The 23,377-nt window shown below is 34.9% G+C and overlaps 1 protein-coding gene across 1 annotated transcript in view; it reads right to left on the bottom strand.

Annotated features, from left to right (window-relative positions):
• Nucleotides 1–23,377, bottom strand: part of CHM (CHM Rab escort protein) — a 69,422-nt gene that overhangs the window by 16,594 nt on the left and 29,451 nt on the right. The window contains exons 6-10 of the mRNA XM_074600407.1: nucleotides 23,103–23,219; nucleotides 22,299–22,419; nucleotides 19,654–19,879; nucleotides 5,967–6,044; nucleotides 766–870 (exon numbers count right to left, since the gene is read on the bottom strand). Of these exons, the coding sequence (XP_074456508.1) occupies nucleotides 766–870; nucleotides 5,967–6,044; nucleotides 19,654–19,879; nucleotides 22,299–22,419; nucleotides 23,103–23,219 (647 nt within the window). The remainder of the gene's footprint in view (nucleotides 1–765; nucleotides 871–5,966; nucleotides 6,045–19,653; nucleotides 19,880–22,298; nucleotides 22,420–23,102; nucleotides 23,220–23,377) is intronic.

The raw sequence follows: 23,377 nt of genomic DNA, 5'->3' as shown, positions 1-23,377 counted from the left end.
AATACTGTGGGAAGGCTGTTTAAACATATAATCTTTATTTAATATGCCTGTTGGATATTTTGCCTGTTGCTGAAGCAGGACCACACCTGGAACATTAATGTAGTACTTTCAATGACCAAACCAGATGATGAATAAATAAGCCAGTGCCATTATATAAAACAGCTTGAATATTTTTCAGATTTTTTTAAAAAAAATCTTTTGTTTATTTGATGAAGATTAGTAGCATCATGTTACAGAACTTTTTGTGTTGCAAACAGCATAGGACACTTTGGATTAAGGGGAAATACACTAGGATTATTTCCGCACTACACCTACTGCTACAGTTTTGCTAATATCTCATCTGCAGTATTTTGAAGGCAAAGGCAGTAATATGCCATGTTTTTGGCAAGAACAACGAAAACCAGAGAAAACAATGACTTTTAATACTTTTCTAATCCTGAACATGTTTAAAGGGCGAACGCTGATAGGCACCTTCACCTTCCAAACACTTTTTAACAAATGCGAAATCCCTAATGCACTTAGAACTATTGGATTTTTTTCATAAGGAAAAATGGGAATATAATTTACAGGAAAATTTAAGAAAACCTAAACACAGAAAGTACAGCATGCCCTCAAGTATACAGAAGAAAGAGAAAAACTATGCACAGAACTAAGCTGTGCTGCCAAGATAAAGCAGGAGACGATAATCTCTTAAAATGAACTCATAGGATATTTTATACACTATAGTTTAAAGAGATTTACTATGCTTACTGTTTTAATACATACCTGTAGGACACATTTGTGCATACGCTCTCTGAAAGGTAACTATCTTCCACAATAAAATAGTCAGCACTTATTCTTTGTCCAAAATGATCCACAATCGCTTTGCAACTGTTAAAAAGTTCAAACCAAAATAAGATATTTAGATTTAAGGTAACAAAAGGATGTGTAAATTTTTGAAACTGAGTTATACAGAACATCACTTATATCTTTCAAATAAGTTAGCTACCCATTTCTTTAATGTGAGAACCCCTAAAACAACTCAACTGAAATTGATAACTAAATCCTAGACTTATATGTTCTACCTGTTTGATTTTTTTTTTAACACAATGCCATTCTAGATAATGATATCAGAACTTTTATCAAATTTGTCGCTTTATAAGGAAAATGAAATATAAGCTAGTAACACTGGCATGTGATTGTAGGTGAAAAAAGCATAGGTTTCTTACCTCATGATACACAGAAAAGTAATACTGCGAATGATTTTGTAGGTGTTAACCCTATCATGGTGGGATTTCCCCCCCCAGTCAGCTGCCTTACCAAAGACACGTTTATTTTGCCAATCATATTTGACAAATTACATGGCAAATTAACTTAAGAGACGTAACGAAAAATCCCCAAGAAATATGTGCATCAGACAAGAACTTTTCTGAGCTTCTACATTTGTTACTAAATATAGCATTTATCTCTAAATTATGTACAAAAGGAAGTCATATTGCCTTAAGAGTAACACAAATGTTCTTGATACATACTGGTTGTCTTTGAATGTGTACAAATTCTAAAGCAAAGATGTATTTGCCTGAGGCAGTATTTGAAAACTAAAAAAAAAAAAAAAAACAAACCCACGAACAAAAACCACTACCCCCAAAAAAAACATCCCAAACAAACAAACCAAAACCCAGGACCCTCCAAAAAAGCCTTTCTGAATACAAGCAGGTCAAAACAAAGTGAGAATAATTAAAAGTTGGGGCACTGCTACAAGAATTTTCAAGAGTCAAGTGCAACACAACAGACTAACACTCTGACAAATGGGACAGAAACGCAAACCACAGGAAAGAAGCAATTCAGAGAGCTTAAATGGGAACAGGATACAAATTTCAGATTTTAATGAGGAAAAATCTCTATGAAAGAACAAACTTCAGACTTATAGATGACATATATGAAACCAAATAATACTTATGAAACAAATAATTAAAAGATGTCTAACGGTACAAGCATTGTTTAACTTTAAACACGTAGTATTCTTCATACAGTTTCAACCATGTTCTATTCAACATGTGTTTCACTTGCAATTTTAATAAGGTTTTTCTTATTGTTCACCTGATTTCATTCTCAAGCACTCATTTGAATACTGCAAATAAACACGGAAGTCAAGCTGCTACAGTTCATTTCTAATTATAACCTTTCTTATTGTTTATGAAACAATTTTCCCTGCCACCTCCCTGAACGTTATAAAAGGGGAAAGGTTGATTAAATGTCATGTTGCATCACGCCAAGCCAGCCAAAGCAACTACACACTTTTTATTTTCCTGCTAAGTGTTGTTTCCTCTCCTTTGTTCAGGAATAGCTATCGGGTCATATGTTTGATAAGATTCTAAACAGAAAAAGAGACAGCGCTTTTAATTTCAGTCTCCACTTTACTTCAAAGGATGATGCTGAGAAATTTTCTTTCAAGTACTGCTTCCAAATATGGAAAACACTTATGCACTGACATTATCAGGACTCTGTCATCTGATATGTGTTGGGACAATGAATCATACAGAACCCTCCATTGACCTTCTTTCAATGTGTCTAGATAAAAGGATGAAAATTAGAATCCATCTCCTTGCAGTGCCACGAGTTATAAATGTACTTTATAGGGCTCATTATCCAAACTAATGGACTAAGGGCGACATCCTTGAAATGGACTTACCAGCACTGACAAAGCCAGTATGCAATATTTCAAGAGAGATATGTAAATTACTATGTGTTTGCTATCTCTTTTTATTACAGATGTATAAATTTCCATTTATCACACCTTTTCCATTTTTGAGACAGAAATATGTAATTGGAAACATATGTAAAGTGTGGTTAACATAAAATGCCTACCATTATTATTTATGCAATCCATGTAATTTAAAATACTTTAAATTTTATCATACGTACCCCAAAAAGTGACCTACAATAAACATGGACAAAATAAACAACAAAAAGAAAAATAATTATCATTCATACATTCAATGTGCTTTTTCCTCAACCTAAGGAATATGATGTGTTTTTTATTTTCTAACACAGCATCAGAGTTCTATCAAGAATGCAGGATGTTCTGCATACATATTAAAACAGCAGACCTAATCTGATACAATACCTAAAAATTAGGAATTTTCAAGTGGATTACCAAAACCTTAAAACAGGTATGTCTAAAAGTTTCTATACTTTCACACTGTCTTCCCTCAATCTTATTTTCATAAACTATAAAAAAGGCTATAGTGAAATGATAAAAATAATTGTATAGTTGGGGATGAAATCTACTGTTCTCTGTATATGCAGTTATAGGTAGTAAAAAAGTGAAACAGCAATTCAGTTAGATATCGAATGTGTTCTTATTTTTCTTGTGCTGGAAAGAATGTTAGCCATGTCTAGAAAGGAGCTGGAATAAACTTTGGTGATACTTAAGGACTTCAAATTAAACTCTAAACTATCCATAAAAAGTTTGAAAAGAAAATCAAGGCTGTAGCTATCAGTATGAATTTTCTTTACGTGTACTAAAGCAAAAATATCAAAAACAGTGAAAAAATAACTGCGCTAAGATCCTGATGAAGTCTGGAAGCCTACAGATGCTTAGAAAATAGAAATAAATACTGCACAATTTGACTAAATTTCTACTGTTTTGAGTTTTACCTATTTGTAACCAAGGTAAGCTGCCTCTGAAGCTACAGAGACAGCTGTACTGACAACGAGATATGAATGTGCCTATTAATGGCCTGTTGACTCAAAAGCTCAGTAACTCGTAAATATCCTCATCAATGATTTGATAGCTGATTTTTATTAGGCAAAACACTGAAGCCCAAAGTCTAGAGGAAACTAGAGCTGGTGCAGGGAGAGAATACACAGTAAGGAAAGAGATAACATGAAGAAAGAAAAAGAAAGGAATGGAAATAGTGACGATCTTAGCAACAAACTGCATCACTTGCTAAGTAACACTCTAAGAAAAGACTTAGCAAGTAAAAGCAGTATCGCATTCGGGTGAGAGAAAAGAAAATAAAGACAAAAATGACAACTGAATAAAAACATACACCTGGATTAAAGAAACTCAGTTTTCTGAGTGACATTTTTGCTATGGTAAAGACAATGTTTGAGAAGAGGAAAAAAAAAAAAAAAAAAAAAAAGAGAACGTTGTATGATCCTTCTTTCAGTACTGAAAATAATTTAAAAAAACAAACCATGTTTTGACCTAGGCTGCATTACTTTCATCATCTCAAAGAAGTCTGACACTTCTCTTCTATACATTTTTTTTTTGTTTACTTTTATTTTGATGTAAAAATCCTACTTGGTAAAATACCTGATTTGAAACTATGGGAGACCTAAAAAGAGACAACAGAAGCAGGCAGGCAGCTCTAAGGAAAAGGCAGGTGAATAGACTTGGGAAGCTGGATGTGTTGTGCTTCTTCATATTCATCATCAGATAATGGCATTATTAAAAGACCAGTGTTTTTGGAATAATGAAAATCTGGTAAAGTATTTTAGAAATATTTCAGTAATTCTGCACCTCAAAAATCTATCCTTCAGTTTTAAGTGAAAATGGTTTAAGTGAACCACTAAAGCAACCTAACAGCCTAAAAAAGACATTTGAAACCTATCTGGAATGCTGAGGAACTTCTTAGATTCAAAACATAAAAGCAGGTTAAAGGAAAAGCTGCGCTCTACCTTTTTTGAAATACATATAATGTTAACAAAGAAAACATTAATTTCAAAGGTCTTCAGAATGAGCAAAAGAAGCCAGAACCTGGACAACCAGCACCACCAACCAGTTAAGATCTCCACAGAGTGGTGTTTGGAAGTTGCTAACAACTGTAAGTTTTGTCCCCCTGAAAGAGCAAGTTAACTATTTAAACATTATTGGAAAATAAAGCTGCCTACAGTAAAAGTTCAAATATTACTGTTAAAATAAACTACAGAGTTTATGAAAGGGGTATAATTTAATTTGCGTATGAATCATGCGCTTAAAACAATGACACTCATGATGAAATACTATCACATTTGCATCTCAAAGTCTAAAACTGCAATGAACTTCAGAAGCTTAAGGAACTGCCAGAGAGATAAGATCTGTTGTTTATAGAACTTCGGGGAAAGCAGACACTACTTGACCATGTCATGACAAATCTAGCTACAAGTACTACGCTCAACGCATCAAATGTGCCGTGCAACTGGAAAGTAAACACATTACACCAATCATTTAACTACTATTTTTCCTAATAAAATGTTACTACATATTTTCTGGCTTAATTTTCAAATTTTCTGCAAAACGTTTTGAACTTTTCAATTACAGAAACTAAGCTGAAAACAGACTCTTAAGAGAGCCAAGATCTGCAGTCAGACTAATAACTGATAGAATATACATAACAGAAACCACGACAATTTAGAGGTGTGAAAAATGCACTACGGAAAAAACTACGGGCTGATTTTTCTTAGCTCAACTGTAAACCCGCCTACAGGCCTGATATTGTTGTAAAAGAATTTATCCTAGGATAAGAGGGCAGCATAGTTTATGACAACAATCTACCTAAAAACTCATTAAAGTCTTTTCTCTTGGAGTGACATGCATTATCAGCAAAGATTAATCTGATGAGTCTTTAGGTGAGCTCCATTTTTAAAAATGCAATAACAGAGGGCTTTGTTGTCATCTGATGAAAATCAATTAGAGTAGGTAAGGCCACAAGGAAAACTAACATCACTCATCACCAGCCCCCCGGCAGCTGAAATGATTTGTCTTCCAAGCTTGGGTGATCAGGAGCTGTAGTAATATCACAGGGAAATTAATTTAGTTTCTATATTCTAGACCACTTTCCTTGTTCTGGAGGACCTATACACAAATTACTTTTAATCAAGGTTGATGTGTTATTAATACCAAGAAGGATCTTTGAAGAATCATTTTTTTTTAAACTGACTTAACACATTTTTCATCTGTATTTTGTATATAAACAGGAGGTTACTTATATTACCCTTACCGTCCAGACTCTTTGTCCACTACAAGGCACTGCACGGAATGGCGAAGACAATAGATACCACCAAATACAGCACACAACCTAGAAACACATTAGGAAAAAATAAAGGTTATTCCTATCACAAGTAATTGTAATCAACGTGAGTGTGTGTCATAAGCAAGGCAAAGTACCATGCATGTTGTAGTACATTTTTAATGGCACATCTTAATCTCTGAATCAGACAATCAAAACACAATGAAAATAAAGCATGCCATATTGTTTTTGTAAAGGACACGTTGTTAACTTTCTTTTGTATTAGCATTTATCTTAGTCCTCTAAATTGTTACATCAGCTTGAGCACTCATTCTCTGTTACCATCTTCAGTCATTCAGGATGGAAAAGCACCTATTTACCAAAGATGCATAGAATATTTACTGATATTCTGACCCCACCACATTGCACATGGTGTAGAATAAAACTGTAAGAGCACGATAACCACACCAACCTCCTACTAGAATTCTAAGTGTGATTCAGAAATTATTTCTCTACTCCTACAAAATGTACTGTAGAAACTTCACTGACTATAAGCAGCGCAAATTTTGAAGGCACTGTGCCCCAACAGAGTGAAGATTTCCTACCATCTAAAGATGACCTCTTACAAATAGTGATCCCTCCAGATTCTGCCTAAGTTACAATATAATCACTTAAGATATCCTATGCATGGACAGATGAAAAATTTCCTAAATGAAAAAAAGGAACCAGCTTCACCACTCAGTTTTTCAAAAGCTGAAGTATACTAAGCTATTTAGCAGTCTTTGACTTACAAACAAAACCCAGTACCTAAAACAAAGCAAATTATGCCACCCAAACATTAAGCCAATATTGTAACTCGTCTGTATTTAAACTCTAAGGAAACTCAGAGTTTAAAGAAACTAGATTATGACATTTAAACTCCATGTGAAGTCAGTCCACTGCAAAATATCACTAGCCATATTGTTTTATCTCCGCCTTAAAGATATCTCTGCCTAGAACTCTTCACCGTATGAATCTGTCCCATGCACGAAGTTGGAGACTGCTCTCCTGTAAAGCTGCACAGTAAAAGTTTGGTTGGTCTGGTGATAAACATGACCCCAGGTTAATCCTCACCTCTTAATTTCCTATATTTGCCAAAAGCCAGGCTTAATCTCTGGGAATTACTTTTCTCTTGATTTGATGCGACACAAGGTGATGCCTAAAATTTCTACTGGACCCACATTAACACCGAAATGACTGTGATATCACTAGTTTTAAGTTTTCCTTTTTTTTTTTTTTAATTCTAGCTCCTGCAAGGTTTTAATATAAACCCAAACTCTTCAAAATGCTGTCAAGCAAACAGAAACAACCAATATTCTTTATGTTATGTATTTTAAAAAAAACTCTCTTTCTGTGAGAGCACTATAATGCAGAGAAATTCAAGATCTTACAGAAACAGGATATACGTTAGAGATTCTCAAGGTCAAAGCTTCATGATTAACTGTGAATTAATCATCGAACGGTTTGGATTAGAAGGGACCTTAAAGATCATCTAGTTCCAACCCCCCTGCCATGGGCAGAGACGCTTCCCTCTACATCAGATTGCTCAAAGCCCCATCCAACCTGGCCTCGAACACCCCCAGGGATGGGGCATCCACAGCTTCTCTGGGCAACCTGGGCCAGCGTCTCACTCACCTCCACAGTAAAGGATTTCTTCCTAATATCTACTCTAAATCTACACTCTTCTGGTTTAAAACCAGAAAGTACTGAAAGGCTGCAATAAGGTCTCCCTTGAGCCTTCTCTTCTCCGGACTGAACAATCCCAATTCTCTCAGCCTGTCCTCATAGCAGAGGTGCTCCAGCGCTCTGATCATCTTTGTGGCCTCCTCTGGACTCATTCCAAGAGGTCCATGTCCTTCTTACATTGGGAGCACCAGGGCTGGCCACAGTACTCCTGGTGGGGTCTCACCAGAGTGAAGCAGAGGGAGAATCACCTCCCTTGACCTGCTGGCCACAATTCTTTTGATTCAGCCCAGGATATGGTTGGCTTTCTGGGCTGCAGGCACACATTTCTGGGTCATGTTGAGCTTCTCATCCACCAACACCCCCAAGTCCTTCTCCTCAGGGCTGTTCTCAATCCATCCTCTGCCCAGTCTGTATTTGTGCTTGGGACTGCCCCAGGCCACGTGCAGGGCCTTGCACTGAGGTTTGCACAGGCCCACCTCTCAAGCCCACCAAGGTCCCTCTGGATGGCATCCCTTCCCTGCGCCATGTCGATCGCTCCACAGAGCTTGGTGTTGTCGGCAAACTTGCTGAGGGTGCACTCAGTCCCACTGTCCATGTACTGACAAAGATGACTGCAACTCTTTGAGTGCCACCATCCAGACAATTCCATATTCACTGAGTGGTCCACCTGTGAAATCCTTGTCTCTCCAATTTGTAGACAAGGATGTCATGCAGGACGATAAACTTCATTCAGTTTTTTTGTTTACAGTGCATTATTTCAGGGGCATTCTTACTATAATAATAATACAAAATGCAGATGATGAAGTTCTCTAGAACTTGGTGTGACAAGAAGTAAGCTAGTAAGAACATTTAAGAAAATATTTTTTTAAGTTACATTAAAAAAGGAAATAGTCTTTCTCTTTAAAATTTCCAGTCAGCATGGAAATTACTCAGTGGAAAAAGACAAAGAGAAAAGATGGGGAAGGTATGTCAGATCCCTGAAAATACAGTTTCAGGTCTGGACTGTTTGCAATGTCTGATCTATGTTGGGAATCTTTAATGGTGTGGCTTTTTAATTTATATGTTTACTTATTTAAGAATCTCCAGTAGTTCATTCAGATGAATCAGCTCTCACTGACCCCTTCTCATATATGCTGAAGGAAAGAATGGACACATAATTTGCATATTGACATAAACTGCATAACCTTTTCTCAGAGAGAACTGCTCTATCAGAAACAATTGTCAAACGCTATCAAGTGACATTTGACAACTCTTCCTTTGTCCTACAAGTTACATACACCTGTGTTCTTTCTGTGATCCCTATTATTCAAAAGTAAATAGCCTCTTATGAGTAAATCATAAAACAGTATGTAGCCCATTCAATACAGTGACACACTGTTCCATTTTACCATGTCGGAGACGGATACTGTGAGTTTTTCGAGTTCCTGTTACTCAGCTGAGGTTTAGTATGAACCAACCACTTGACGTTCAGCTCACAGATGGAAGGACAGAGCTGAAACTGGGAGGGCATAAAAATTAGAAATGACACTTGCCATTTCATTAACAGAGTCTGCTTAGGTACTTTATTTAAAATGAGAATGTGTAATTCTATTTATCTTTTGGTAGTAGAGTTTACACTGTAATTTAACAGATTAGAGCGACTACAATTCTAATAGTTGCCTACTATTAGCGAAGCATCAGACTAGCCAAAGCAAACAACCAATATGAGAAAGGCAGTCTGGGCTGGTGGAACACAGTTCTCGCAGATTTCTGGGATGATAGCAGGATTTTCCTGGTTTACAAAAACAGGTTGGTGTTTGGGTTTTTTTTTTAAGTGAAAGAGCTTTAGGTACTTGAATGATGATGAACTTGAAAACTTTCATTTTGCAAACCTGACTTCCTAAAATATAATCCATATTGGCATTCAAAAGTCATATTAGACAGTTCAAAGACAGTTAGTACTGCAATACCTTTTAAAATGCATGAATGACGCAGCGCAGCAAACAGCTGAAACAACCTCTTTGAGCTGTACTCCAAAAGGTAGCAGGCTAAGGAAATGTCAGTAATATCAGTTACTACAGGCTGAAAAGAAGATCCAGTTCTCTAGAAATGCCTTCCACCCATGCAAAAGCAGGGAGAACATATACCATGTTGAATCCCAACCTTGGTTGTCTGGCAATTGTTGAAGATGACACAAAGGTTAAACATTCACTGAAGAATTATTATAGAGCCTTGAGCTACGGGCTTATTATCTCTAATGCTGCAATCAATGGCTTCTTGCCTGACAAAGCATGTATTAGGATCTTTCAAACCAACTCAGATGAATTTAATTCATATGTTATATAAAAGAATAGTACTATTAACCTAACTAGAACTAAGATTCCTTTGTTAAAAACTATAAATTATATTTTTCCTTTGACTTCAACCACAGTCAAGGGCTTTTTGATATATGCACTTTATTTTTCTAGTGTGCTTTGAAAGAACTTTCCTGCTTGGCTGCGCAAAAATGTGAATTACTTATTTTCAAGAGTTGCCTGCTATCCAGTGGAAGAGGGCATGACCTGTTTTCATAGTAGACCAGTGGAAAGCTTCTCTTTCTAAATGAAAATGGAAAGGAATTTTGATTGTGTTGTGTTAAACAATTACAAAGAGCCAAAATACCTATTTAAACAGCATAGCATGAAAAATTACATGATTGGGAAGAACTTGCCAAAATTATTTAAATATAAAAATTGAAATATTAAACTAAATGGCATTCCAATAATTTATGGCAAAGTAAAATCATTGTGCTAACATTACTTTCATACAATAGGCTATTCAAGATGATTTGACTGTACTTCAAGTACAAGGCAACTCTTTGATACCATTAACCCTAAATGACAGACATTTAAACTGATATTACTCTAATTAACTGGTGACTGCCTACATCAATAATTCAAGTTTTGCTGAAAGATAGTAACAACACTGTACTCAACTTCAACTTTGCCCCGGTGACATCAAATCATATTACAACTAAATTAACAGTTGTGAAAATTTTTGGCCTGGTAGCCCTCCATCATACAAAGCCTTTAAATGCCATTTCAGTTCCCATCAAGACAGGAATCAGTAGTTGTAATTTTTAATACAGCTGTGAAACAACCGGACATATTAAAAGCTGAATTTTTGACAGCATATTCTTGATGATTTATGAGTTTGTATATAATTTGATTATTCTATTAATTTTACTGATTACTGATTCAGCTAATACAGTGAAGGTCACTTACAAAATAAATCTTCATTACATTTCACAGAAAGTAACTGCCTCCAACTAGTTGTTTTCTTTAATTAAACACTAATGTAACAAGAGAGAAAATAGGCTTCAGGGTTGCTGCATCTGTTGCTACAAGAGGAGTTTACTGCTTTGATGTAATGCTCTCCGATATTAATTGAACAAAAATAGAATGTCTCTCCATCTGACATCTTGATTTTCAACACAGAGAATGCATAAACATCCTTAAATTACAGACTTACCCTTAGTTCATTCTAAAACTACATAAAAGAATTGGAAAACCATATTACAAGTTTCACAACAAAAGAAAGTAGCTTTTATTTGTAGCTCATAGTTTGTCTTGTTTCTAAAATGCATGGAGCAATTAATTTAAAAAATTGAATATTTTTCTCCCCAACTGTACAGTCTTCTATAGCAAAAACTATTTGCTTCCCTCCTTAAAGAAGGAATGTGCAGCACAGCAAGCTTTGGAGAAAGATCAAAAAACAACATGCCAAGTGCTGAATTAATGAATTGTCCTCTTTCAATTTGTTTTTACACATAGAGAAAGCTGTGACCTGAATGGTCCCTAGAACTTCATCATTTCCTACAACATTGCTGCATGTTCTAAAAACACTAAAAGGCAGAATACAGACAAATCTCAAACTGTTAGTAATTTAAGCAACTGAACTGTTGGCAAGCCTATTACTATTACAAGGGGTAATTTACCAATGAATCTTGTAGAAGAGTTGTTTAGAGTTTAAGAGTGGTGGAACAGAAGCTTAGTTGTACCCATTAATAAATTCCTAACGTAAATAAATAAAATAGAGAGACCAGTTTACCTAATAATGCACTTGAAAGTCATTAACACCACAAAAATTTTCCATAGTTATGTACACCTGTTAGCTATCCTCTTCTACAAGCCTTCCACTATGAAACTAATTTTCCACCTTACACATCTAAAATAACCACAGAACAAAAATCCTCATTTAAGAAATACTGGAGTTGCAGAAATAGTTGTTCACACATATGTGCATGGTATTTACAAAAATATGCTTTGGAACGGCAGCTACTTAGCTTTAAGTCATTTCTCAAGCACAAGTCAGTGCTCCACTTCAGAAGAGTTTTGGTTCAACACCACCCTCATACGGGCTACATGAATGTAGCCAGTTAGGCTCTGCTTGCCTGGAAGTGCTACGTAGGCTGTTCTACTGCACACAGCTGCTGATTCGGCAGATGTGACGTTCTCATTTCTGGTATATCCTTACTTTTTGCAGAAGGAAAATTCATAGAACTAATATTTGATGGATTAGAACTGCAATTTGCAAGAGATGATACAACCCACCCAGCTTCAGTTTCTTGTAGGGTCTTACTGCTGGAGAATAAGAAAAAAAAGATGGTAACTTCATGAGAGGTACACACGGATGAGATACCCTTGAGAACAATCCTCTGTACACAAGCGGAAATAAAAGAACCTCAACAGGAAAAAGAAAGACAATTGGCATACAAGGCTTTTGAAAGCAAAGTCATTTGTGTAATCTAATTTCTTGGCCTATGAGAAAAATTGTATGTGATGTCCCGTAACTCGGAACACTTAAGAGGGGGGGAAAAATGTGCAAGAAGTAGGTCTTCCAATGCTCATGAAAGAAGAAAAAAACAAGTCTGACTATAAACTCTTGAGGACTAGATTAGTCCATGGTGGCAAGTCTCTTGATCAAATCAAATAAAAAAATAAACAGGTTTGTGTCAAATTTTAGATTTGCTGTCTTGAACACAACTGCTCTTTCCAGCAGAAGTGTTTTGTGTTGGTTTTTTTTTTTTTTTTAATAAACAGACTGGGATTTTGCCTTCTTAAACACAGCATTTAGAGCCATGAACTTTGTCAAGATTGTGAATGGTCATAATCACAATGTAAAAAGTGCTGTTTCTTAAAATGACATTGTTAGCCCTAAATTGTTCATCAAATTTAGTCAGTATACTTGCATCTCGCTTTACAAAATTATCTAAAAACAAACCTCAAAGTGATTTTGCTAGAAGATTAACCTGCACTTAAGTTGCACGGTGTACTCTTGAGTTTTGGGCAAAGACCTGAAATGAACTGGAGGATAAACACCACATTTTAACCATATGGTAGCTGAACTAACATAGCTGCTTAAGAAAAGTTTACTGGAATTTGAAAGAGAAGTTGCTTAATATTGGCTTATTAAATGGAAGAATTATACAAACATTTTTCAAGGATATTGCAATTAACACTACTTTTTAGTAAATCTAGGTTAGGAATCATTCTCTAAAATCAAGAAACAGATGATTTACATGAAAGTAAGGTGAGGATCCATCAGGCAACATATTCAATTATTTAACTAGCAAGCGTCCTAGAAATTATGACTAAAGCACTGTGGAAATGGTAAGAAAGTACTACGCAGCAGGAGGGGGAAAAAAAAAAGTTCAGTGGTTTCTGTGCTTGGTAGTTAACTACAAATGCACTCTGAAGACTAATCTCTACGGAAGGCAGAAGTATGAGACCTGCCTTGTTCTGAGTCCTATCGACCTTGTAAGAGAAGAAGGTGTTCCTTGCACAAGGTCCTTTAGCTGCAATTATACAAGAGTTCTGTCCTCAAAGAGGAGCTTGGGAGACCAGGACTGTAGGGCACAGACACAAAAACTAGAAACCAGTCACTAAGCATTAGCTCATCTATAAAATCCATTTATGTGCTCTCTGCCTCCAGAAAAGACATAAAAATTCAAGTTATCTTAACCTTCAATGAAATTCAAGGACTATTTTACTAATTCAGTAGTGTTTTGGAAGCTACATTCCTCTGTCTTCTAGTTTAATTAAAAAGGACTCTGCTAAACTACATTTGCATTGCATCCCAGATTTGCTCCAATAATAAACATTCATGTCATTTCCATAGATCTTCTGATAATGCTCTAACATACTCGTGTATGAGTCCTAATTCTCAAGAAGAATATATACACCAGAATATGCACATCCCCACACAAGCAGACAATAATTTACTTAAGAGACGGTTAAGAGATAATATCAAATAAGGTATTAGATACACTCCCTTCATATTATTATCATTTTCTTAATTATTAAAGCAAAAAATTAATGAAATATCCTTAAAGCATTTTTGTATTGTGGTTTTAAGTTCCAAATATGTTTGTAAAATGAAGAAAGAATGATCAAGAATAATAGTAGAACAATGTAAGTTATTTTCAGCCTTTTTACATTTATTTTTCCTATACCACGGGGTAAATTCTAACCCCTATTATACAATTTCTTGACTGAAAACTTTTCCATGCCTAGTTAGGGATCTGAAATCAATATACTTTGACAACATCCGTATGATCCAGAGCATCCCACGTGATATATTCTAACGGTTGAAGGCCTTCATGAGGTATAAACTTCTCAAGAACACTGTATTTCTAGTCAGTAAAATAAAAAGGAGCAGAAAAGCTTTCATATTTGTAAACAATTTTTTAAACAATGAAGTGACAAACATCTCAGTGAGAACAAAGATAAAATCTAAAAATGTGAAGGTATTTTCAAAGTTTCATACACTTAGAATGCATTTCACAACAAAGGTTATTTCCAAATTAAAAGCCTTTTCCTGTCAGATTCTGAGAAATAATGCGGGCAAGGACACAAAAGCATTCCATAGCTTTATTAACGACAATGCTCACTGATCTGTGAATAACCTGAAAAAAAAGAAGATTATTGAGTTACTTTACCAATCTATCCATCCATCACTAGTGAACAGGTCTCAGAATGATGGATTATCTCACTTCCCTGATGTTTATCCCAAGAAAGAGTTTCTCCTTAGAGGGAAAAACAAACAACTGATCCTACAAACAATCATGCTAACTACGCTTGCCTGTTTCATCTACCAACAGAATGAAGAGAAATATACCATTTGTCTTTAAAACCCAAACTACATCAAAAGTTTTATTATTTCACTGAAATGCAAGTGAAAACAATTAAGAACAAAGCAGCACTGCAGCTAGTCTTTCTATTCAGTATTTTAGTAAAAACCAAGTAATACTGATAAGTTGTCAGTAATTTCAGGATAAATTTTCAGGTCCAAAGAAATGGAATAATCTTAAGTGATAAGAGATATATAAATATTAAAATTATGTATTTTGAAATACAGGACTGAACTCATCTCAGATACAGCCTATGTTTTTTAAATTACCTGTGATTCTTTCACACTTGCAATGCAGATGTGCTAAGACTCAAATCTGTCATTATCTGATTGTCACAAGGAATTAACATTGTTTGAATTTCTCTTTAATATGCCAAATCATCCAATTGACAGAAAAGTTATGCATATTGCTTACCTGTAGAGACATGATACTCATGTATAGATTCAAACGAAAAAGATGTTGCACTAAATTTTTAATATATCAATTCTAAGTGCTTATTACAGTCAGGTTTTCTAATTTGATTCAATTCCTAATTGATTTCAGAATACTAAAATCTTCCTAGAGATTATAACAGGAACATAATTGGAAATGTTAAAGTACCCAAGACTCCCTCAGAAGCTTTGACATTTGTAGCAGATAATAGCTCAAGTGTAAGGGTAAAAATTGATTATTCATTTTTGAAATATATACAGGAACCTTCCAAATCAATCACACAATCCATCATATCTCAGCCTGGACTCTTAATCTTCTTGTAAATATAGGGATTGAAAGAGATGAACCATCTTAATCAGATCTTTCCTCCATCACAAAATTACTACCATCACCAGCACTGACACAAAAATGCCTAATTTCAGCTAGAATGTGTAACAACTACTAAAAAAAGGTTACACTGCCCACCAAATACATACACAATGTAAAAGTTCAAAGCCTATTTACAGGAAATGCAAGTCATCCACTGACTACCCATAAAAGTCAGTGAATCACTAATTCCTATGGCAAAGGCAGTTGAAGACATTCCACCACCTCAGCACCTATTACCATGACCACATCTGTCAATTCTTGGATGACTCTTAATGAAGAGGAAAAAAGATACGATGCATCACCCCCTAGAACCTTTATGAGATGACAGAGGGCGTACAGTCTCCAATTCCCTCTAAAACTTCAAATGTGAAAAAATGGCACTACTACTTCTCAGAAAGCCTTGTTTCCATTTGTATGTTTGTATTTGCAAGAGTCCAGAAAAAGGAATCTGAAACAAAACTGAAGAGAAACTATGCAGTGTCTCTCCCAAAATTCAGTGTGTTCACAAAGCACTGAGAAAGATCACAGAAGTGAAGCCACAACATAGAACCGACTTCTCAGCTGTCATTCATTAAACAACACTGGTCAGAAAAATGCTTACAAAAAAAGAAAAAGATTCCTCACAAGGGAAGAACGAAAATAAGAGGCATAATTCACTGAGGTGAACTGTAAAAGTGAACTATATGAAAAAATATTTGCAAAATAGCACTTCCAAACACTCCTCAAAACCATAAAAAACTCCAAAGTTTTTGTTTCTGAAGAACTGGAAGGAAAGAAAGGAGATTCCAGTTACAAAAGAGGAATTTTGTACAACATGCAAAAGCACATGTCCTCATTTTTGACAACTATTTCAGATTTTTAACTCAATGTATCTTTTTTTTTCCTGGTTACAAATGAAAATTTGGAAGCTGACAAATTTAACATTAACCTCCTACATCAGAAAATATTTGGGGTATTTCCTAACGTTTTCTAAAAACAGAAAAAAAACATCAAAATCACACTAAATATTCTAAATGTTGTATCACTGAGACTTTACAGTTTACAATGATGCCCAATTATACTTTTCCTTTCGTGACATTCTTCAAGAAAATGCAAATCTGTATTACAGATTTGCAACAGATATGTTAACAGCAAACTGCAAAACGTATATTGATGTCCCTAGCTGCCTTATATGTTGAAGTTTGGGCTTCTTATGTTTACCATATCGAATGTAAAGACTTGCTTTGATTTTCCCCAAGAATGAGGTACTACTATATTTATTTTTACTAAGCATACTACTACTACTTCATTAGAAAGGAAGAGACATAACGGTTTCATACCAAGAAGTTTGAATCAATGGAAGCTGTTATTCAGGCCAGTAAAGTTTTGCTGCTTGTCAGCCTGGAATAGCATGAGGCTTCCAATGACCTTCCTTGTACCACGAATCCAATTTATGGAGATAGAAATCTCACATCTGTACCTCGACATATTGGGAGGTACATTACAGTGATATAAAAGTTTAATTTTCTCTCCTAAACCATACCTGTTTAAACCAATAAAGAACTAACACCGCTTTTACTCACTCAAGTGTCGTCGGTAGTTATAAAATGTTGTACTGTTTATGCAGAATTCATTTAGAATGCAAGGATGTGACTTACAAATGTCTTTGACTCATTCACATAAATATGCATGCATGCCATTTATAACAGTAGCCTTGATGAGAACACAGTGTAACTGGCTGCAAGAAACGCTTAAGAGGTTTACATTAAAACAGAATATAGAACCATGGTTAGAAATCACAGAACAGGTGACACCTTACTCTGATAACCTGGTGATAAAAACTGTAGGGTATGATGTATAGGTTGTGGCGTTACCACTTTACTATACAGTCTGAACAGTATTCTTCGGATACTGCTCAGTTTTAGCAAGACATAATACCGAAGGCAGACCACATATAAAATTGTGATTAATCTAAAAAAAAATAAATTGTGATTGCCTACTAAATTTTTACTTAAAAATGAAGACATTTAGACTTTATTTTGTATTATAATGTTTGTAACACAAACCTTCTAAAAGTATAATTACTTCTTGGTTTGACACGAGTAATTTGCTTCAAGTATTAAAAAACTGTCCTTACTGTAAGACTTATAATGTAGCAAAAAAACCCCTACGAAGTCCTGTAAAGACAAAGACATCCATAAAACCTATGAACCAAGTTTTATTGCATGACTATGTCCACAGTACTTACCTAAAAACAATTCTTGTTCACAAATTGTCTGTCTGAGCACCTAATTACATAGGTCCACATTTTTTAAAATCCTCCATACAAATACAGTTTAAGGTGCAGATGTTACCAAATAACATTTCTATTCTGTGTAGTACAGAACAATGCCTAGTTGTCTAATGAACTAATGGGATCATTAGGTGTGTATATACATCATCTAGGACAATTTCACATGGCCTTCATGAATTGCTAAGGCCAAACAAAAGACCTTCCACAATATGGCCAGCTGCTGATGCCAACGAACTACTTTATAGATACCTTCCACAAACTATGATAATTATTCCAGAATGTTTCTATCAACATATAATTGCATTCATCCTATATACTGCCAAATAGGCTCAAGCTGCTAAGGCCATTCTTCTAGCAGTAATTTAAGAACTGTTATAGAGAAGAAAAACACAATCTATCATACAGACAACACAGGAAGATAATGTCTAATAGCATGCTGTAAACCAAAATTTCTCAATAGTAGCACACGTGTAAAAAGCAGAACCTGTACACTAACAAAGAACAAAGCAGGTAAGACTTATATATATCACTCGGACAACAAAACGGCCTCACCATGCAATACTTTTTTTAAACACAGCTAATGTTTACTTCAGACCTACAGGTTACTACATTAAAAATCCACATAGAGCAGATGGAAAGGCTGCTTGCCAGCAAAAGAAAAGATTAAAAGAAACCCCTCAGCCTTTTAAAAGCCAGTTGAACTGTTGGAAACAACTGAAAATTAAAGCTGCCCACCCTTTGCACGTGTATTTTTGATGGTCCCCAAAAACATCCATCAACAATTCGTCTGCTAGAACTACGATCCCTAGCACACCTCAGGAGTCACGCTAAAGACTACATTATCATTGCCCACAGTTCAAGAGGCTGAAGTGGATGTTGTTTTATCCTGGAATCAATAGGCACTTTTTGTTTCAATTACCTTCTAGGGCTCAAGTAGTAGAGAGCATATGGCTGCTGTTTAAGATATTAAAATGTAAAACTGCAGTTCGTATATGGCTCAGTGTAACAGGGCTTCATATCTTTTCTGCTGTTCAAGTCATAGGTGCAAGCTCGTGGTCTATAAAGATCTACAAAATGATGCCAAGAGAATAAGGACATCATTTCACATCAGTTTCTCTGTTTGTGTCAGTGATGTAAGAATTAATATTTTTTTTTATTTAATAATAAACGGGACACATGGCACAATTTTACTTCTTTCAGAAAAATCCAGTTCATTATTAAGTATCTACCTATGAATGGCAGAAGCACTCTCAGCATTCATTAGCAACACGAATTGAAAATACGTATCTTCCTGTAACTTCAGGAAGATTGAAACACAAATTTTCTCAACCTACCAAAATGCAGCCATGCTTTTGTACAGCCATCGCTCCAAGTCTCCTCTATCAGTTTTACAAAAGGATAATTATGTATGATTTAAATTATCTCTTTCACATTTCTAGTACTTATTACCATAGGCAGCCACCACAACAGCCAGCTATTACAATTTGCATTTTTAATACAACAAAAATTGTTTCAAAGTATTAGAGTAGCATAATTTCCAATATTTTTTTTTTCTTTTTTCCTTTTTTATTGGGGGTGGTGGTGTAGAATTTCCCAGTCAACGAAAATGTAAGGCAAATAAAACCACCATGAGATTGTTAACAGGATGACTCCTACTGAATGATATCTATTACCATTAGGTTACCAAGGATTTCCTTTTTGAAGATATGTATTAGAAAAGTGAAGCTTACCTGCAGAAGCACTGCGGGATCTCTCCTTGACCATACAGAGGAAACAAAAATGGTGTATTGCCATAGCGGCCAAGGCACTGAAGAAATTTTTTTGTTGCCTGAAGACCTTCAAGAGCGCTACAATCAGTCTCTGAAACCATTGCAATAGAGTGAAGAATGAAGTGCTGCAAGCTGGGTGTTAACTTCCGTGTACTTAAGAACTGAGCAAAGGTACTGTTCTCATAGTCTGAGGAAAAAGTAAATTTAGGTAAAGGGTATTGTATAACATTAATATTTTCTCATATGCTTCAACTTAAACACGTACTTTCATATTTAAATAAATGAAAGCAATTGAGTTTTTCAACAAACACCTTGCTGAAAATGGGTAATCCAAGACAATGAAGGTTAAAAAATTTACTCACAGAAAGTGAGTTCTCTCAGAAGACAGAAATATCACTCCATTAAAATATTTCAACACCATGTAAACCCATTGTATGGGTCCCTAGAAAGCAACCTCCAAATATGGCTTCATCTATTCATGTTAGACTTGATCTAAACCCATTTCTCAATTACGTGAGAAAAGGGAGCAACTGTAGACAAAAACACATTGAAGTGTTTTGGGACACTGCTTCCTGTAAACTACCCAAAATATTATACCTGAATGACACCCATGCAAGCATAGCGCTGCTGAATCCATACTGAAATGTATATTTATGTGCAGAAAAGCCATTCACATAGTGTCTTAACGCAAAAATGAGAAGGTGTGATTCAAACTGATGACTCGCAACAAACAAGTATGGATGAGACACAAAGAAGACAGAGACGAGGAAGCATATCTCCCCCTTGAATTAATACTATCGCTGACACATTTTGAAATTCAAAGAAACGTAAGTCTTTCAGGAGATGTTTAATACACATGTTGCACATCACTGATATACCCCTGAAAAACTTTAGTTATCTTAATATCTAAATGATTTTTTTTTCCAGGAACAGACTGTATTTAAGCAATAGCATGCTTTCATGCTATCCAGAAATCTGCTCTTAAGCTTATTCCATTCATAGATAAATTCATAGGTAATTCAGAAATACTTCCGTCAATGCTGAGACTAGTATTATCAAGTTATATAGTCTGTTCAATATTCAACCACTGTTTTATTACAAATGTATCTTACTACCCATTGTACAGCCATGCCGTAAGTCATAAAATGACACGGGGGGGGTTGTTTTATCGTTCTAAAAAAATTCTCAAGTCATTCCTCACTTCAGACTTCTTACATAACTCCATATTTTACAGAAAAAAGCTTAAAAAAATTCTTCACTATCATGAACTCTCCCTATAAAAGTCTGCCTTCCCACAAATGTAATGATCTCACCAAGAGTAATTTTAAATTTCTGAAGTCTTTACATTTGACTAATCTGACTCAAAATATTCCCAATTACTTCCCAGGCTATTTTAAAATGTAGGAACAAAATCTGTTTAACTAGCTCTGGAAGTAAAATAAATTTAATGTCACTTAGGTACATGAATCAATGGATTCATTTAAAATTGATGTGGCGTCTCCTTTTTTTACTTAATAAATTTTCCAAATATCACCTATATTCTCACTCTGAGCACCTCCATTTCTTCCAGCAGCAGCAAACCTGAAATTGCCTGTAATCTATAAACCACTTCAGCCTAATGAGTTTTTCCGCCTTCAGGATTTTCTAGAGTTCATTACAGACTCTCTTTCTCCTGATCTTAACAGATCACTCCCAATATTGACCAATTCTCTCTTGCATACGTTTAAAATATTTTTCTCTAATGTTTCTACCTAACCTAAGGGTCTTGTTCAAGTAGCAAACCAGTATCTTAACAATTGCTTCTTTTTAACATTAGGTTCTTTCAAAAATACTGCCTAGCCAAGCTACTGTCAAGCTACAAAAGCACCGATATGCTCATGTCAATAGTTTAACTATTCTTCTTTCCTTATTATTTCTTTTTGACAGATTTTTCTTTTTTGCCTTAGTTTACTTTTAGACTCCAAGAACTGAGAACATCACTTCATTCTTTGTACCCTGACGTGCATAGTGGGTGCATGGTGAGTTTCCATCACCTTCCAATTTTCCTCTTTCACCTGATGCTCATTATTCTTTGCACATTATGGCTCAAATCTATTCAGATTTTCTCTCTTCTGAATAAGACAAGAGTTGACAAAGGAACTTCGAACTTGCCCTCTGCAACTAAAAGGCATTAAATTACATTTACTTTCAAAGTTAAAAAATTCCATTTTCATTCCATTCTCTTTTGTGACATCACACTGTGAAGATTTACATATTACCCCAAAAAAACAGAAAAGAAAAATCAGGTATATCACACCGTATTAAAAAATCCCTGGCAGGGGGAAGAAAACAACTAAAAATTACAAGAAACATTTTGCAGCCTTGCTGTAATAAATAGCTTTGCTGTTAAGAAAAATGTAAACAATAAATGATGTGGGAACTAGAAGAGCAACTGCTTAAGTAGAAGAATTTAACATTGAAGTGAAAAGGTCACAAAAAGGTCAAAGCATACTTTGAAAATGAATCCATAAAAATAAATTGTGTGAAAACACAGGAGAGGTATCAAAATTGTGCATAACTGAATGAACTTATAAGAAGAGAGTATACACTTTACAATGAAACACTACCTTGGTATTCATCAGGGTGTTGTTCATAGTCCAAACAAAATGTCAAAAATTTCATTAGCATTCTCTTTTCCACCATAGTGAGCTGTCTGCTGTTGAAGACATCTGCTCTAGAACAAGGTACCTGGAAAATATTTTTAATAATTTCAAATATTTTCCATATTCTGGATATGAAAAGCATCAAGTAATGCTACAGTCTGATTACCTAACAAATATTTTAAAGTACTATTTTCTATTATAGTTATTTTCTTATACATTAATTCCCATTATTTTCTATTATAACTATAATAAAAGTTACCAATTTTCCATAATAAAAATACTTTTAAACCTTTTTCAGTCTCTTCCCCTTTTTATTTCCCTTAACTTCACTTGCATCTCTGACTGCGAAGTTAATCAAAAGAGTTTGTATTAATTAACTGCCAAAATCTCATGTTGCCATTACATCACACCAACAACTTCTCTTCTAAGTAGCAGAGAGATATATTAAGTCTATGCTAGGAATTTGAAAACCTAAAACCTGTGAATCTTTAAGAATTAACTGATAAATTGATCATGGTCTAAATATTTGACATGAGACAAAGATTTATGTCAATAATTTACTGCACATTCTTATTTTAGTATTTTGGTTTTTTAAAAAAATATTTATATGTAAGACATACAAACTCCTTTTTGTCCCAGAAATGAAATAAAAATCAGAATCTCAAGGAAAATACTAGTTTACTATTACAAAACTCAAGAAACCAATTTCAAGTTTCTTGACTTTAAAGAGATGAAATGAAACATATGCAATACATTATTTTATAATACCTGTTCTACTTTTCCTCCTCGAAAGGCAAGAATTCGTGTCGCATTTTTAAACTCTGCATATCGGCTAACGTTTGACTTAATCAGAAGGTCAATTAAGAGACCTCGGGAGTAAAGCAACTGCAGTGAAGAAAAAAAAAAAAGGTGAGTAAAGAGAAAGTGCTTACATGAAAACATACGAGTGATACCAACAGTACTCATTTGTAAGGTGTTTTCTGTAACTATTTACCAGTACAGGCAGCAAAGTAAAACCTGAATAAAAGAATATCAAGATGTAG

This window comes from Larus michahellis, chromosome 9 (assembly GCF_964199755.1).
Source record: "Larus michahellis chromosome 9, bLarMic1.1, whole genome shotgun sequence".
In the NCBI taxonomy this organism is placed as follows: Eukaryota; Metazoa; Chordata; class Aves; order Charadriiformes; family Laridae; genus Larus; species Larus michahellis.
This window is presented reverse-complemented; position numbering and strand designations above follow the sequence as displayed.